The sequence below is a fragment of the Limanda limanda genome, chromosome 18, assembly GCF_963576545.1.
Source record: "Limanda limanda chromosome 18, fLimLim1.1, whole genome shotgun sequence".
Classification (NCBI taxonomy): Eukaryota; Metazoa; Chordata; class Actinopteri; order Pleuronectiformes; family Pleuronectidae; genus Limanda; species Limanda limanda.
In genome coordinates this window covers 9958009-9971516 of record NC_083653.1, presented here as the reverse complement: position 1 = coordinate 9971516, position 13508 = coordinate 9958009, and the positions used below count along the sequence as shown (strand labels likewise).

Here is a 13508-nt window from a genome sequence, read left to right as displayed (position 1 = left end):
GAAGACTTTCTCTTTCTCCCGTTCATTCTAATATACTTGAGGCCAAATAGACTCTGTATCACAACACTTTTATCTATTATTGTGCAGTTCAATAAATTTAGTTCATTTTTCCAATTAACTTAATAATTACTGATTGCTAGTAATACTTTTACTACACATTTTCATTGTGGTCTTGCTATTTTCCCATGCATTGAGGCCGGTACCACGTCTGTGATGACACTAAAATGAAATGTTACTGACATGTGAGCTGACGTCTGTTATAAACACTTCATCGTGTCATTTGCTTCGAGTGAACCGAACCACAAAGGGCAACAAGAAAGGTTCAGACCCTGCAGACGTCACCGAACAGCTGCAGAAAAGCTACGTCATGAAGTCTGACCCGAGCTGAGCCTGTGAACCTCCACCTGCTGCGGCCGAGCTCAAACATCGCTCTGCTCAAGAACCAAAAGTATTCAAAGTGACATCTGGCATTTTGGTGCTGAGACAGACCTATTCTTCTTTTCTTTTTTTTTGAGTCATAGCAAAACCTGAGGCCGTGTGACAGTGTCATGAAAAGCAAAACAGCAAACACAGTCACCATCTGACTGTGCAGGAGTATATAGTCAAACAGAGGGACTTTGTACATGGAAGAATAATGAATACAGAAAACTTTACAAGCCAAATCTAAAATCAAAAAGAAGGGTTAGGGTTAGGGTTAGGTGTACAGTGTAACCTTAAAATATTCTGTTTTAACTGAGCAATAATATCAAGGGCCACATAAAAAAACAAATATTCAAACTAGTCTGGGGCGCTTCCACAAAAATCGGCCTTTAAATCCCACAGCGGCGTTGCATAATGGGTTTGTTTACACTGGTTTTATCTGGGGATGAGAGGATGAGTGTGTGTAGGCGTGACGTGGACTGTGCTGGTGATAATAGTGTGTGTGGGAGGGAGGGCACACAAACAACGATTTGCTGAGCTGTCCAGAGTTTTCCCACCGCAACTAAAAGAACCTGACAAAGAAAAGAAGAGATACGTCTGATCGTTTACGTATTTGTACAAACCAGACAAATAAATGGTGCACTCTGATCACTGCAGGGAAAAAAACATCTTTACTGAATAATCACTGAAAATATTTACTGTAGGATATTTGCACATTCCTGCACTTATAAAAACGTATACGTAAACATGAAAACCTGAGGTAAAAGTACATAAACTGCACTATATGATTTGACAGTGAGCAACGTGAATCAATCATTCTGTCTCAGCATTGTTTCTCTGGGGTCAGACCTCAGGACTGTATCTTCATCTCAGGGAATCCTCTCCTTTGCTAAGGAATCAGGAAGGAATCCTTTGGCGTGCTGAATAGAACCAGTTAGAATATATCTAATAGATCCTATATCATCACATTCTACATCCATTGAGATTGTCCAGGGTTTGGGGGTTTTGGTCGAACACTTTCCATCGCTGTGCTGAGAAAAATTCTTCTGTAGGGTTCAGGCAGGGAGAGAATGGTGGAAGAAAAACATAAACGCTGGTTATTAAGAAACGACTCGCGTATTCTCTCACCGCAGTGAAAGATCACGTTTTCCCAAACGACAACATAAACAGGATGATGGGCCTGATCATGGCCTCTCTGCTCATGTCTGAGTAAATCCTCCTGTGGAGCTTCAGAAATATGGATGACATTTAGTGTTGTATGGTCCTCAAGTAAGATGACTGGACCGTGCATGCTGAGTGCTGGTGTGTCATCGATGACAACAGGGTGGCAGTCGTGTTTAACCTTCGGCGCCTGAGTGTGTTTTGTTTGGAGAATAGGGTTTAACCTAATTCAATAGCACTTCAAAGATAACATTGTTGATCCAAAGTAGTTAAAATTTAAAAAATTAAAGTTTGATAACAAATAAGCAGTGATAATAAAAATAACGATAACAAGAGCAATCATGATACTACACAGCACAAGAATTTAGGCATATTGACAGGCTGAAGAATAAAAATGTGTTTTCAGATTACTTTGGGGATGATGAGAGGGAGAGAGTTCCAGAGTTATTGATTCCAATAACAAGTATTGTCTGACTTACTTATTCCTCTGTGCATTGATTATATCAATTTCAGATAATTCTACAACATCCTGCGACAGGATTGTTAAACGCTGTTTTAATCCACAGCTCAAAATATGATGAATGAGTGATTTAGTTTTTCTTTTTAGACCCAGGAGGTGGACAAACGCGGTGTTGTGATAGATTTTGGGGAATTTGATGATTTGCTGACTAAGGAAACTTTTATCTTGACAAATAAACCGAAGCCAGAATCAGTGGATGGGGAAATCAACGGAAATAAAACTGCATTATAACATTTGGCAACTTTTAAATGCAAGACTGAAAACTATATAAGGTATTAAACTACAGGTAGAAATGTTAAACCTCAGAGTGGGGATATAAACGTCTGAAGAACTGAAGATGTACTTTTGTTTGAGTCTCGGAAAAGAAAACGTTCTAAGGTTAAAATAGTGAAAGAGGATGGGAGACAAAGTCTGTGTTTTTCAAGGTTCTAATATTTTTGCCTGTAATTGTATGATACAGTTTGAATAGGAGAATTTGAATGCAACGCAGCAGTTATTTCACATAATTAGACTATTTTAGTCCATGAAATGGGAACATGGGTAATGAAGGAGAGACAAGTTTAAAAGATTCTGTCTGGTCACGTCCTTTTGAAAGAGATGAGGATCAATATCAGGAATGCTGTTTGATATTCTTCATCTCTCAGAATAGAGAATAAGGCTGAAAGACTCACAAACAGCCTTGTCCTCAGACCATCCTCTGGTGCCACACTGATCCCAGCATGGGTGACAAAACCCTCCTCCTCTAAATCTGTCTCCAGCGTCAAACGTCCTGATGAGGACACATTTGTTGGACTAGTTTGAACTGCAAGTTTCATTCCTTAATTTAAAGCTGATAGTCATTTAATAAGTGATCCAAATTTGTGTGTTTTTGAATGCATCACAGATAATGAACACAATGTGCTTCCAAACTGAATGTAAAGCGTTTAATATGAATTCATGATCAAGTAACTGGTGAAACAACATTCAAAAACATCTTTGGCATCTTTGAGTTCTTCTTATCTGTGAATGGTTTGCATTGGGGTGTCGTGAAAACAATACATTCTTCAGGTCCTGTGTGAATCCCTCAACATCCTGATCACATTTACAAAGAAAAACAATTACAGCTTCTCCATCCATCAAACTGTCTGACATACGATATAAGCTGATTATGTAGCTCATGCACTATCATCTATTTATGTCATTAAAAGGCAGTCTTGATTGGCACCAAGTGTCATAAACACATTTTATAAAATACAGTATTAATATATCAGTTTAGCTGCGGAAAGGACCAAAATGCTAATTCAGTTCACCTAAATATCATCGGGAGAAATCCATACAGATGAGTATTCAATGTTTCAACATCCCCAGCGTCCCTGCACAGAAAGCTGTGGCCTGACGATGAAACCAGTTTGATGTCCGGATGAAAAAAGACACAATTAAATAATGCCACCTGCAGACAGAACTGAGGTAATGCATCCATGCACTTTTCCCCTCTTTTTCACATCATCGCTCTAGAAAGAGCAGTGGGTTCCTTGGAGAAGCTGTTCGATATCACGAGTCCTCTTCGATGTAGACTAACATGTAGTAGAACAGAGCACTGATAGCCAGCAGAGCGACCGACAGCACCATGTTCCTCCGATTCTCTCCTCGTAATGTCTTCAGCTCCTTGTCTAGAAAAAAAAACACAAGATGGGTGCGCAGGCGTTAATGTGCGGCACTGGCAGGCTGCCTCTTGGTACGGCGGAACACATTTAGAGTGGCAACAGATCTATCTCTGGTAAAGTCTTAATTGCTCTATATTTTAACAGTGTGAGTCACAATGTAGAAAACGTGCCTGTCGTCTGTAAAAGAAATAATAAAATGTGAAAGAAAAAAATGAAAAAATGCTTGTTACTATTTCCCAGAGTTCACATTTGTATCTTAGCTGTTACAAGCCAAAAATATTCACACTTACATAGAGGACCAACACATACTGCAGATATTCAAGTTTCATCAGTTGAAACCAAAGAATATTCTTTTAAACAATTATCCAAATAGTTGCTGTCAGTGTTTTGGCCAATTCACAGTTTAGAATACAAGCACTACTGTGAAAAGCATTTTGTACATGTTTGTGCACAGTAATTAACTTAAAGGTTAAATTAATTATGTTTCAAAAGACTGTCAATATGAACTAGGTGTACGTATAATCCTTCACGTGATTGAGTATTTAACAGATTAGTTCATTAAAGAAACAGTCCGGTAGTATACATATAGTAGTATATTGTGTACAGGTGAAATTGTGCTCTGAACAAAGCGTTCAGTCTCACCTAGTTTCAGAACCCTTTCATTCATGATCCCCATTTCATCTTCCAGCTCCTGCCTGTGGAGGAGAAAAGATGAGACAGAGACAAATGGCTCAATCAGGAGCCTTGAACTCAAAGTCATTCATGAGGTTTAAGGAGGTATAGATTAAAAAAACATGTTTCAAGCAAAACCGCATCAGACATCAGATTTTTAAGGTAAAATGCTGGTTTCAACAACTTCTTAATTTCAGACCATAATGAATATACTGTAAGACCCATGTCAGGCATGAAAGATTAAACGAATAAGGTCAGTTAGTCGAGTAGAGAATAACCCTGGAGATGCCAGGTAATTGATTGATGATGATGTTTTCCTAATTCGCAGCGCGGAGTTGAGCTCTCTCAGCCACCGTACAAGTGTAAGTCTGGTCTTGTTCTGTCTCTGACTTGAAAATAAAAACATAAACCATCCTTGAGCACCATGTAATAACCTCCTCCTCCTCACCTCTCCCTCTCAGAGAGCTGCTCCTTCCTGCTCTTGAACTCCGCCCTCTCCAGGTTGTCGTGGCAACGCGTTCGCCTCTCCTCCAATCGATCAATCTGCGATCAAGAGATGAAGTTAATTGATTAAACACATCGATTAAATAAACACAATAATCACATGAAAGAGATCAGTGGATGAATGAACACAGCGTTGGCTAAAGAGATGCTAACTGGCTAAAGGCAAATAAACCAGTTCCGACGTCTCACCTCAGTGGCGACGCTGGTTTTCTCTCGTCTTTTATCTTTAAGTTTAGACATTTTGTGTCAGGACCCCGCGCTGCTGAGCTAGTTGAGGGAAACTGTGACAACGCGGAAGTGCTGCGTCTTCTTCTTCGCAATGTTTACTTCTTCCGCGAGCGCTCTGCTGCCCCCTGTCGGTCACCAGTCGCCTGCTGGTGCTGCTGCAGCCGCTTCCTCCTGCTCTAAAGTTTAAAACAATACCATTGCGTGAGTTATTGCGTCCTCAAGACCTAAACAATGGCAGCAGCAGCCGAAATGGAACCACACAGTGAATCCTGGGTGGTTTGAGGCTGTGGTGTCACTGGTTTGGCTGCAGAGCTGCTGCTGGAGGCCTCCTCACACTGACAGGTGAGCACAGCTGAGCTCTAATCGGATTATTTGACCTCAGAGAACTCGACGTGTTCAGATGAGAAGGAAAGAGGTGAGGAGGAAGATCTTTCTCTCCTCCTCTACCTCCTTTCTGTCTTTTCTTTCATTGCAGGGAAGTAAAAAATGCCTCTCTTCATCAACCGGGACCAGATCTTTGCTCACCAGGTTCATCTGCTGGAGCACAAACTGAGGGTAAGTGACCAATGTCAAGCGTGTGGGAGCCTCATCCAGCACCTGAGCACATACACAAGAGTTGTGTTGTGCCTTTTACTTACATGTATTTGTGTTTTCAGAGTAAAGAAGAGCGGATACTGGAGCTGGAGACGGAGAATGCTATTCTTCATCTGAGACTTGCAGACGTAAGAAGATTTATTCTGCACAGGCTTAACAGTCTATTCTACTCTGCATTAGCTGTGCCTATCGCCATTAATTCTGTCTTCCTGAATGGCTCAAGGTTTTTTCTGAATGACTCACATGCTTTGTTAATTGCATTTCACATGCGTAAGAGTGTATTAAATATCAATTAACAATGAGTTGTTGGACCTGGGGCTTGAGGACAGTTTTCATATCGGTCCACATCAATAATAATCACAATAAGTGTCACAATATTTCTGTTATGGTGAGAAATGTTACACTTCCACACTGTGCATGTTCCACCTGTACTTTTCATACTGTGGCCTTTCATATTACCTGCTGGAAAGATCGTGTATGTAGTTTTAAAGATGTGTTTTATTTGATGAACCAAATATCAACATCAACAAAGCCAGGGCCAAGTCCGTGTTTTGTGAGAATTGACCAGGTTTCTTTTTGCTCCATCGATAAGTAGCGAGTATCTAATTGTTAGAATGACAAAACAGGATTCTGTGATGCTGAATACAATAATTATCATTGCAGAGTATCTTGTGTGTCTGTATATGGGAAACCATCTATTTGTATTCTTCTATGTTCTTAACCACTCAACAGTCAAGGAACAAACCAGACAATCTTAGTCCAGTAAATAAGAAGTTAAGAAAGAATGAAAAGTATCCAACCCAACTGCATCACATACTGTACTTTGCCTAAATTAGCATGTTGATCTTATATCCTTTTCTAGTGTCTGGTGAAACTACGTCACGACCATGAAGAGGAGACCAGAGCGCTGAACCATCATCATCAGCACCAGAGAGAGGCACAGAATGAAACCCGGGCCGGCCTCACCAAACTCCTGTCTGGAGTCCAGGTACAGATACACAGAGCGGGTCGTGTGGAAACAGAAACACACACACACACACACAAAGAGTAGAGTCACACACCCCATCCCCACACTTCATGAGTCCTCTGTGCGTGTGTGGCAGGAGGTGAAGCAGGACCTGAGTGAGGTGTTCGGAGTGTATGTGAGTTTTGCCGCCGAGCTGGAGGAGCAGAGCAAGCAGCTGCTGGAGAAAGTGGAGCAAGCCAGCTCCTCCACGAAAGGTCAGAGTGGAGACGAGGTGCAGGGTAAGTACCTGAGTGGGTGGAGCCGTGAATGTGGCGTTTTTGACATCGTGCATAACTTTTGTTCCAGGGGGAATATTTTCCTTGTGGTACAATCTCTCGGGTTTGGGCTTCACAGGGTGGAGCCTGTGTGCAGTGAGTTGAGAGCGGCCATTAGAGTAAGAGCCATTAATACTGACCTGTAGTTGTTTCCAATTTAAAAGAGCCAAATGCTGGATCAGTGCTTTAACAGGACACTGAGTTTGACTGTGGACAGTCGACTGCACAGTGGAGTTCAACTCTATGAATAATAATGTAACAGACAATTGTATTTAAGTCTTTCACATCTATATACATGTTAAAGACTGATCAAAATAGAGTTATGTCAATTTTGATATTTGATAATATGTTATATCCCCCATGCCCACAAAATATGATGACCTACTAAAGTCTATACAAAAATAAGTCACTTTAAACAATGAATCCTGCATAGACAATTTAAATAGACAATATCTGAGTGTATTTTATTCAGTCTGGAAAGAACCCATTCAATTTTGGTGTTGATCCACGAATTCCGTTTGAACTTTCTTTAACATTTCGAGATGAGGCATCGTTCAACATTGTCATTGATTTCTCAGAGAATAATTCATGGATGGAACATTGCGCAGGTGTGCAATGTGGTTTAGATTAAAATAGAAATCCCCATTTTGTGAATGTAAATGTGGTTTCCCAACAGACTGTTGGGCCTTGGCAGAGGTCTGAGCTCCACTGACTTCCATTCTAGTTGTCTAGGCATTTTTTAAATCCCTTCCTCCTGGTCTTACACTTTCTACCTTTTACTACCTACAACATGTCAACTACTCCCTGCTGAAGCTGGTGACAGGTTATGAACTGCCTGTGTGTGTGTGTGTGTGTGTGTGTGTGTGTGTGTGTGTGTGTGTGTGTGTGTGTGTGTGTGCCAGTAATCCTCTCTCACCCCCCCTCCCCTCGAGCCAGTCCAAGGTTGACTGTTCTGTCACCCGCACAGTCAGCTGGTCTCCACGGCTCTGTCGATAGGCTGATCCGGTCGGGCGCTGTGGCAGACATAAGCCCGAGCTCATGCTGTCCAGGGCATAATACTCCGAGCCGCTCCGAAACAAAGTGGCTTTTCTTGACCTTTTTACTGTTGATGTCTGGTGAAGGAGGAATTTAGAGATTTACCCTCAGTAATCACATCACAATGACACTATTATGTTCTGTGATGCTACAAACCCCACCGGCTTGTGACTTTAACTACTCGCTGGTTTTTCTCATATTACGTTGTGGTTGAATTATATTTGCCTCTTTGCTTTTAACATTTAAAAAAATTAACTTTTTCAAAATGTAAAGATTTATTAACCATCCGTTAGGTTTAAGATTTTTGGAGGGCATTTCACCTTCTAGCTCACCCAGTTTGCAATCTGTTCTAAATTGGATTCCACGTGCACCATTTCAATTTGTGGCCATTTCTCTTTCTTTTCTTTGATACATGGACAAGTAATATTTGATTGGTAGAATAATTCTGTCAAACCCAGATTAAGAGACGCATCCGGAACGGGTTTTAATCACATGATTGCAACAGCGGATCATTTTTCTGACCTTGTCTCGTACATTTAATTCAATTTATTGAGAACATACCAAAATAATAAATAATAAACAGGCTGATTCACTCAATCACTTAATGTTCTGGAGAAGAGGATATTTAACCGTTTTTTCTACTGTTATGTCATTTGTGAGTGTGTGAGAACGGGCATGTTTGGTGCCAGGTGTGAATTCACGTGTGATGGAGCCAGTGGTGTCTTCTTGTTTGTCTAAAAATAAACTTTCTACCTCCCTGACTCAGACCTGCAGGCCCGTGTTGCAGCTCTGGAGCGCTCTCTGGAGGAGGAGAAGGAGAGGTGCAGGGCAGAGAGGCAGCGGAGGCAAGAACTTCACAACACAGTGGTGGTGAGGAGAGAAGATGTATTTCCACATTGGCCAGAGGTAAAGGGTTGTGTGTACAAAAAGAACTGCAGCAAATCAACAGTTTCTTCTGTGTGTTGCTACAGGAGCTGAGAGGTAACATCAGAGTTCACTGCAGGGTGCGACCCGTTCTGTCCTTTGACCACGTGCAGTCCTCCACCTCTGGATCAGGGTGGGTCAGCACCATAAAATACAGAATGATAAATGAAGGTAATCCAATGTTAACACCTTACTTCTTTTCACTTTTAGTCCTGCATCATCTGAGGAAGTGGTCTACGCGATCAGTGATGTGAGTTTCGGACTCGAACATTTGATTTGGTTGCTATTAACTCAACTCAACGTTCCTAATCAGTTGTTTTTCCTAATTTTTGTGTTTTCAGGACACGGTGATGGTGAATTGCCTCAAGACAGGGATGCCAGTGCAAAACAAGATGTTTGAGTTTGAGAGGTAAAATAATCACGATCAATCACTTGGTTTTTATAGAAATTTTCTTCAAAAAACAATGTGTCAAAGTGCTGTAAAGAATAAAATAAATAAAAACAATATCACAACCCATCAAATATTATAAAGATAAAATAGTAATACCCAAAAAAATATATTAGAAGAGATGTGAAAAGGATAAAGAAGAAGAAGCAAACTGTAAGGCAGTCTAAGACGTCTAAAGGTTAATTAATAAAATTCAATGAAAAGCCTAAAAGTAAAAAGTTAGATCTTGTGTTGTGCTTTTAGAAACATCAACGTTCTGCACAGTGCACATTAAAGATGTTTTTTTAATGACATGATATTTAGCGGTCACTGTTGTTTCCTCCAGGGTTCATGGACCAGAGGACTCCCAGGACACGGTGTTTGAGGAAGTCAAGCCCCTGATTACATCCCTGCTGGACGGGTAGGTGTTAAACAATACTAATACCACCACCCTGTGGGAACTGAGGGATTACAGGTGAAGAACAAAGGGAACCAAATAAATGTCAAACAACATAATATGATTTAATGGCTTCGGCATTAATCGAATGCTGCCTCTGTCCCCGCCCCGCAGCTATAATGTGTGTATCATGGCGTACGGACAGACAGGAAGTGGGAAGACTCACACCATGATGGGATCAGACTCGTCAGAAGTGTCGGCAGCGGCCCAGCAGGGTATCATCCCCCAGGCTGCTGCTGAGCTCTTTCGGTGAGAGACACTGGACTCTTAATTCATTTATTGTTACATTTACAGAGTGAAATGACTGAATTCAAGAGGCTTTTGTGCTCGGGCCCTGTGTTTATTTATCTGTGTATTTGATCCTGTGTGTGACCCAGGCTGATCTCTGAGAAGCCTGCGGAGAGCCACACAGTGGAGGTGTCAGTGATTGAAGTGTACAACAACGACGTGTATGACCTGCTGGCTAAAGACGGGCAGGGGAACCGTGGCGACCAGCGCAGGGACGTCATCACCACCTCCTCTGGTGCCAGCCAGGTTCCCTCCCTTACACACGAGTGAGTACTTCCTGTTTGCTTGTGATTATAGACTGTGAGTCGCAGGTGATAGTTTAGGAGGTGCAGTCATTTTTAAAGCTCTACTTATCAATATTTTATATTTAAATGACATTTTTTAAAATGGTATACTGGTATACTGGTGTTGTCAGATCTGTGAACATGATTTGTTGCGTCGGGTAGATTTTTCTTCCAGGGACAAACTCTCCCACTCACGACCTGACTATTAACTTTGACAACTCCGTGCTAACCCCCACTCAGACTGCTAGGAACCTGGGTGTGACACTCGACAGCCAACTCTCCCTTTCTGCCAACATTACTGCAACAACGCGGTCCTGTAGATTCATGCTTTACAACATCTGGAGAATACGCCCCCTTCTCACTCAGAAGGCGGTGCAGGTTCTGGTCCAGGCCCTGGTCATCTCACGCCTCGACTACTGTAACTCCCTCCTGGCAGGTCTACCTGCTACTGCCATCCGACCTTTGCAGCTCATCCAGAATGCAGCAGCTCGACTGATTTTTAACCAACCTAAATTCACTCGCACTACTCCGCTCCTCCGCTCCCTACACTGGCTACCAGTGGCTGCCCGCATCCGGTTCAAAACACTTGTACTCGCATACCATGCTGTAAACAGATCAGGTCCAGTTTACATCCAGGACATGGTCAAACATTACACACCAGCACGTTCACTCCGCTCTGCTTCAGCTAAACGACTCGTTGCTCCTTCACTGCGAGCTAAACACTCATCAAAATCACGACTGTTTGCTGTCCTAGCTCCTAAATGGTGGAATGAGCTCCCACTCGACATCCGGACATCTGAAAGTTTACACATCTTCCGCCGAAAACTAAAAACACACCTCTTCCGACTGTACCTTGAGTAAAAAAAAAAAAAAAAAAAACACTGACCACTTTTGAAACTAACAGAAATTGTACTGTCTTGATTCTTGTTGTTCTTGGTTTGTACCCTTGGGGTTGAATGCACTTATTGTAAGTCGCTTTGGATAAAAGCGTCAGCTAAATGAAATGTAATGTAATATAATGTAATTTTCCTCGGCTCCCATTACCTCCCGTGATTCCGTGCTGCTTCACACCTTCTTTTTTTTAAATTATTTTGATTGAGAGATGTTGAGCAGCCAATTCTACTTACTGTATGTTTAAGGTCAGTGTGTGCTTCCTGCCCCAATGCCAGCTGATGGTGTGTGCGTTTCATTTCTATGCATGGTTTACAGACCTGTGTGCAGCGCCTCCGAGGTGATGCAGATCATCAGCAGCATTCTGAACCTCAGGGCTCACTGTCCCACCCTGGTTCACACCGAGTCTTCACGCTCTCACCTCATTGTTACCCTCACCATTTCCTCCAAGAGTCCCAATGCACTGGCCCTGGGTTAGACACACACACACTCACAGACTCACCCATTTTAGCATATCATTAACAACAGATGGCCACATATTCCTGTTTTCGTAACTCTATTTCTCTCCCATTCAGCCCGCAGGCTGCAGAGCGCCAAGAGGGACATGCAGCGCTCCTCTCAGAAGGAGTGGTGGAGCCCACGCTGCCGCCGCGCCAACCTCACTGCCCGCTACCCGTCTGACGAGCTCCTGGCAAGCCCCGCCTACTCTCCATGCCCCTCACCTTCCCTTTCGCCGTGTCCCTCCCCCAGACCCAGTATCTCACAGACTCCATTCAGGACCAAGCTGCAGCTGGTGGATCTGGCAGGGAGTGAGTGTGTCGGTGAGTGTCGGGCCTCTCTGCTCTCGGATGTTCTCTGAATTCTTTCTCCAGGAAAATACAGATTCTTAGACAGTACAGGCCAGTGTCCAGATGGACTAAGTTGCCTCATAAATCCAATCTGCAGTATTCACAGAAAAGGGATTGAAGACAGGACATGTTTAAATGTGAACATGTACAGTTGTTGTGATCTCAATATGGTTTTAGTTAAAATTTTTAACACCAAAATCATTAACAGGTTAAAGTGCAAACAAATCTGAAGATGGAAAACAGTCGATTGAAACTGGTACAACCGCTTCATATTCCCTTAGCAGAAATATATATGTGTGTGTGTGTGTGTGTGTGTGTGTGTGTGTGTGTGTGTGTGTGTGTGTGTGTGTGTGTGTGTGTGTATGTGTGTGTGTGTGTGTGTGTGTGTGTGTGTGTGTGTGTGTGTGTCAGGTATGTCTGGAGTGACGGGCGCTGCTCTGTGGGAGGTGTCCTGTATAAACCGCAGCCTCTCCGCCCTGTCTGACGTCCTGGGAGCTCTGGCCGAACAGAGACCACACATCCCTTACAGGAACAGCAAACTGACCCATCTACTTCAGGACGCCATAGGTGACACACACACTCAGTCTCACACACACACACACAAACGTTCATTCTTCTATAGGACCCGTGCATCGTATGTCTTGTCCCACCCAACAGTGTTGTCCCATCCATCTTAAAGATTCCACACATCAGTATTTTATTCATAAACACCATATATACTGACTTAACGTCTCTCTCCTTCTTGTCCTTTAGGGGGCGATGCCAAGCTGCTGGTGATGCTGTGCGTCTCTCCAACGCAGCGCTTCGTCACCGAGTCGCTGCAGTCCCTGGGATTGGGCACGCGTGCACGCCAGGTCCAGAAGGAGCTGCCGCGACGGAAGAGTAACACACTCAGAGTTAAGTGACGACATCAGGAAAATTTGTCGTCCTTTGCAACTGCCCCAGGCAACGTGAGTCCTGCGACCCGTCGTATCAACACGGCAGACCAGAGGGTTTTAAGGTGCAAAATGAGTTTCATTGATTTTACATTGAGTATTTAGTGCATAACTGTACCTGTGGGGAAGAAATCAAAGTGCACAGCCTTACACAATATGACTTAATGCAGTTATTAGAAATCTTTCCTAATCACTGTGTTACAAGGTGCTGCGTACTCATTGGTATCAACATCCTACACTGTACAACAATAAAAAACAATATTAGTCTAATATATATACTTTTCCTAACCCTTCGTACAGATTTGAATACATTGGTTGGTAGCTTCAATAGGAAATATGTTGTAAATGTGTGGGTTTTATTTCTGCTTTTAAATAGATCTGGGTGGTGCCACCTAT

General features: G+C 42.6%; 2 protein-coding genes across 2 annotated transcripts; one reads left to right on the top strand and one right to left on the bottom strand.

The window, feature by feature from the left end:
• Window positions 1-3010: 3010 nt before the first annotated feature.
• Window positions 3011-5222, bottom strand: ccdc167 (coiled-coil domain containing 167). Its single transcript, XM_061091498.1, has 4 exons — window positions 5110-5222; window positions 4865-4959; window positions 4387-4439; window positions 3011-3750 (listed from the first exon to the last, which is right to left on the bottom strand). Exons 1-4 carry the CDS (start codon window positions 5158-5160, stop codon window positions 3632-3634), a joined length of 318 nt encoding a protein of 105 aa, XP_060947481.1. The 5' UTR covers window positions 5161-5222; the 3' UTR covers window positions 3011-3631.
• A 412-nt stretch (window positions 5223-5634) lies between these two features.
• kif25 (kinesin family member 25) lies at window positions 5635-13082 on the top strand. The gene is made up of 15 exons (XM_061092120.1): window positions 5635-5703; window positions 5805-5870; window positions 6605-6730; window positions 6846-6987; window positions 8825-8928; window positions 9030-9115; window positions 9193-9232; window positions 9324-9391; window positions 9756-9830; window positions 9981-10115; window positions 10244-10420; window positions 11648-11802; window positions 11905-12150; window positions 12589-12744; window positions 12931-13082. Exons 1-15 carry the CDS (start codon window positions 5635-5637, stop codon window positions 13080-13082), a joined length of 1797 nt encoding a protein of 598 aa, XP_060948103.1.
• Window positions 13083-13508: the final 426 nt, after the last annotated feature.

Excerpts from the sequence above, each read along its gene's own strand:
- ccdc167 (XM_061091498.1), bottom strand. The coding sequence starts at position 5,160 with ATGTCTAAACTTAAAGATAAAAGACGAGAGAAAACCAGCGTCGCCACT. Across the intron at positions 4,960-5,109 it reads AAACCAGCGTCGCCACTGAG|ATTGATCGATTGGAGGAGAG; the intron begins GTGAGACGTCGG and ends TCTTGATCGCAG. Across the intron at positions 4,440-4,864 it reads CAGCTCTCTGAGAGGGAGAG|GCAGGAGCTGGAAGATGAAA; the intron begins GTGAGGAGGAGG and ends TCTCCTCCACAG.
- kif25 (XM_061092120.1), top strand. The coding sequence starts at position 5,635 with ATGCCTCTCTTCATCAACCGGGACCAGATCTTTGCTCACCAGGTTCAT. Across the intron at positions 5,871-6,604 it reads TTCATCTGAGACTTGCAGAC|TGTCTGGTGAAACTACGTCA; the intron begins GTAAGAAGATTT and ends ATCCTTTTCTAG. Across the intron at positions 9,116-9,192 it reads TCCTCCACCTCTGGATCAGG|TCCTGCATCATCTGAGGAAG; the intron begins GTGGGTCAGCAC and ends TTTCACTTTTAG.